We start from the raw sequence: 308 nt of genomic DNA on the forward strand, positions 1-308 counted from the left end.
CCAGTGATAATAAATGAATGATACAATCTTTACAGTATACAAATTGGGCATTGCAATAAACTGTAATATCAGTCTTGTTACCTGTACTTCTGCTAAATCAGCAATAGTGTGCATTATTGGTGTCTGGGCAGCAGTAGGCAGCTGTGGCTGTAGTGAACACTGAGAGTGGGAGAGCTGAGGCTGCACTTCCACATGCTGTTGCTGTGCATGCGTAAGAGACTGGACTTGTACTTGGGAGTTTGTATGCACCTGAGGCTGGATGTGAAGCTGAGCTTGGGAGTGGATCTGAGGTTGAATCTGCACTGGGC

At 45.8% G+C, this 308-nt stretch overlaps 1 protein-coding gene across 1 annotated transcript in view; it reads right to left on the reverse strand.

Annotated features, from left to right (window-relative positions):
• Positions 1 to 308, reverse strand: part of LOC119590496 (serine-rich adhesin for platelets-like) — a gene marked incomplete at its 3' end in the record, with an annotated part of 7,300 nt that overhangs the window by 3,150 nt on the left and 3,842 nt on the right. The window contains 1 exon segment of the mRNA XM_037939146.1: positions 82 to 302. Within this exon segment, the coding sequence (XP_037795074.1) occupies positions 82 to 302 (221 nt within the window).

The sequence above is a fragment of the Penaeus monodon genome, chromosome 27 (assembly GCF_015228065.2).
Source record: "Penaeus monodon isolate SGIC_2016 chromosome 27, NSTDA_Pmon_1, whole genome shotgun sequence".
NCBI classification, from domain to species: domain Eukaryota; kingdom Metazoa; phylum Arthropoda; class Malacostraca; order Decapoda; family Penaeidae; genus Penaeus; species Penaeus monodon.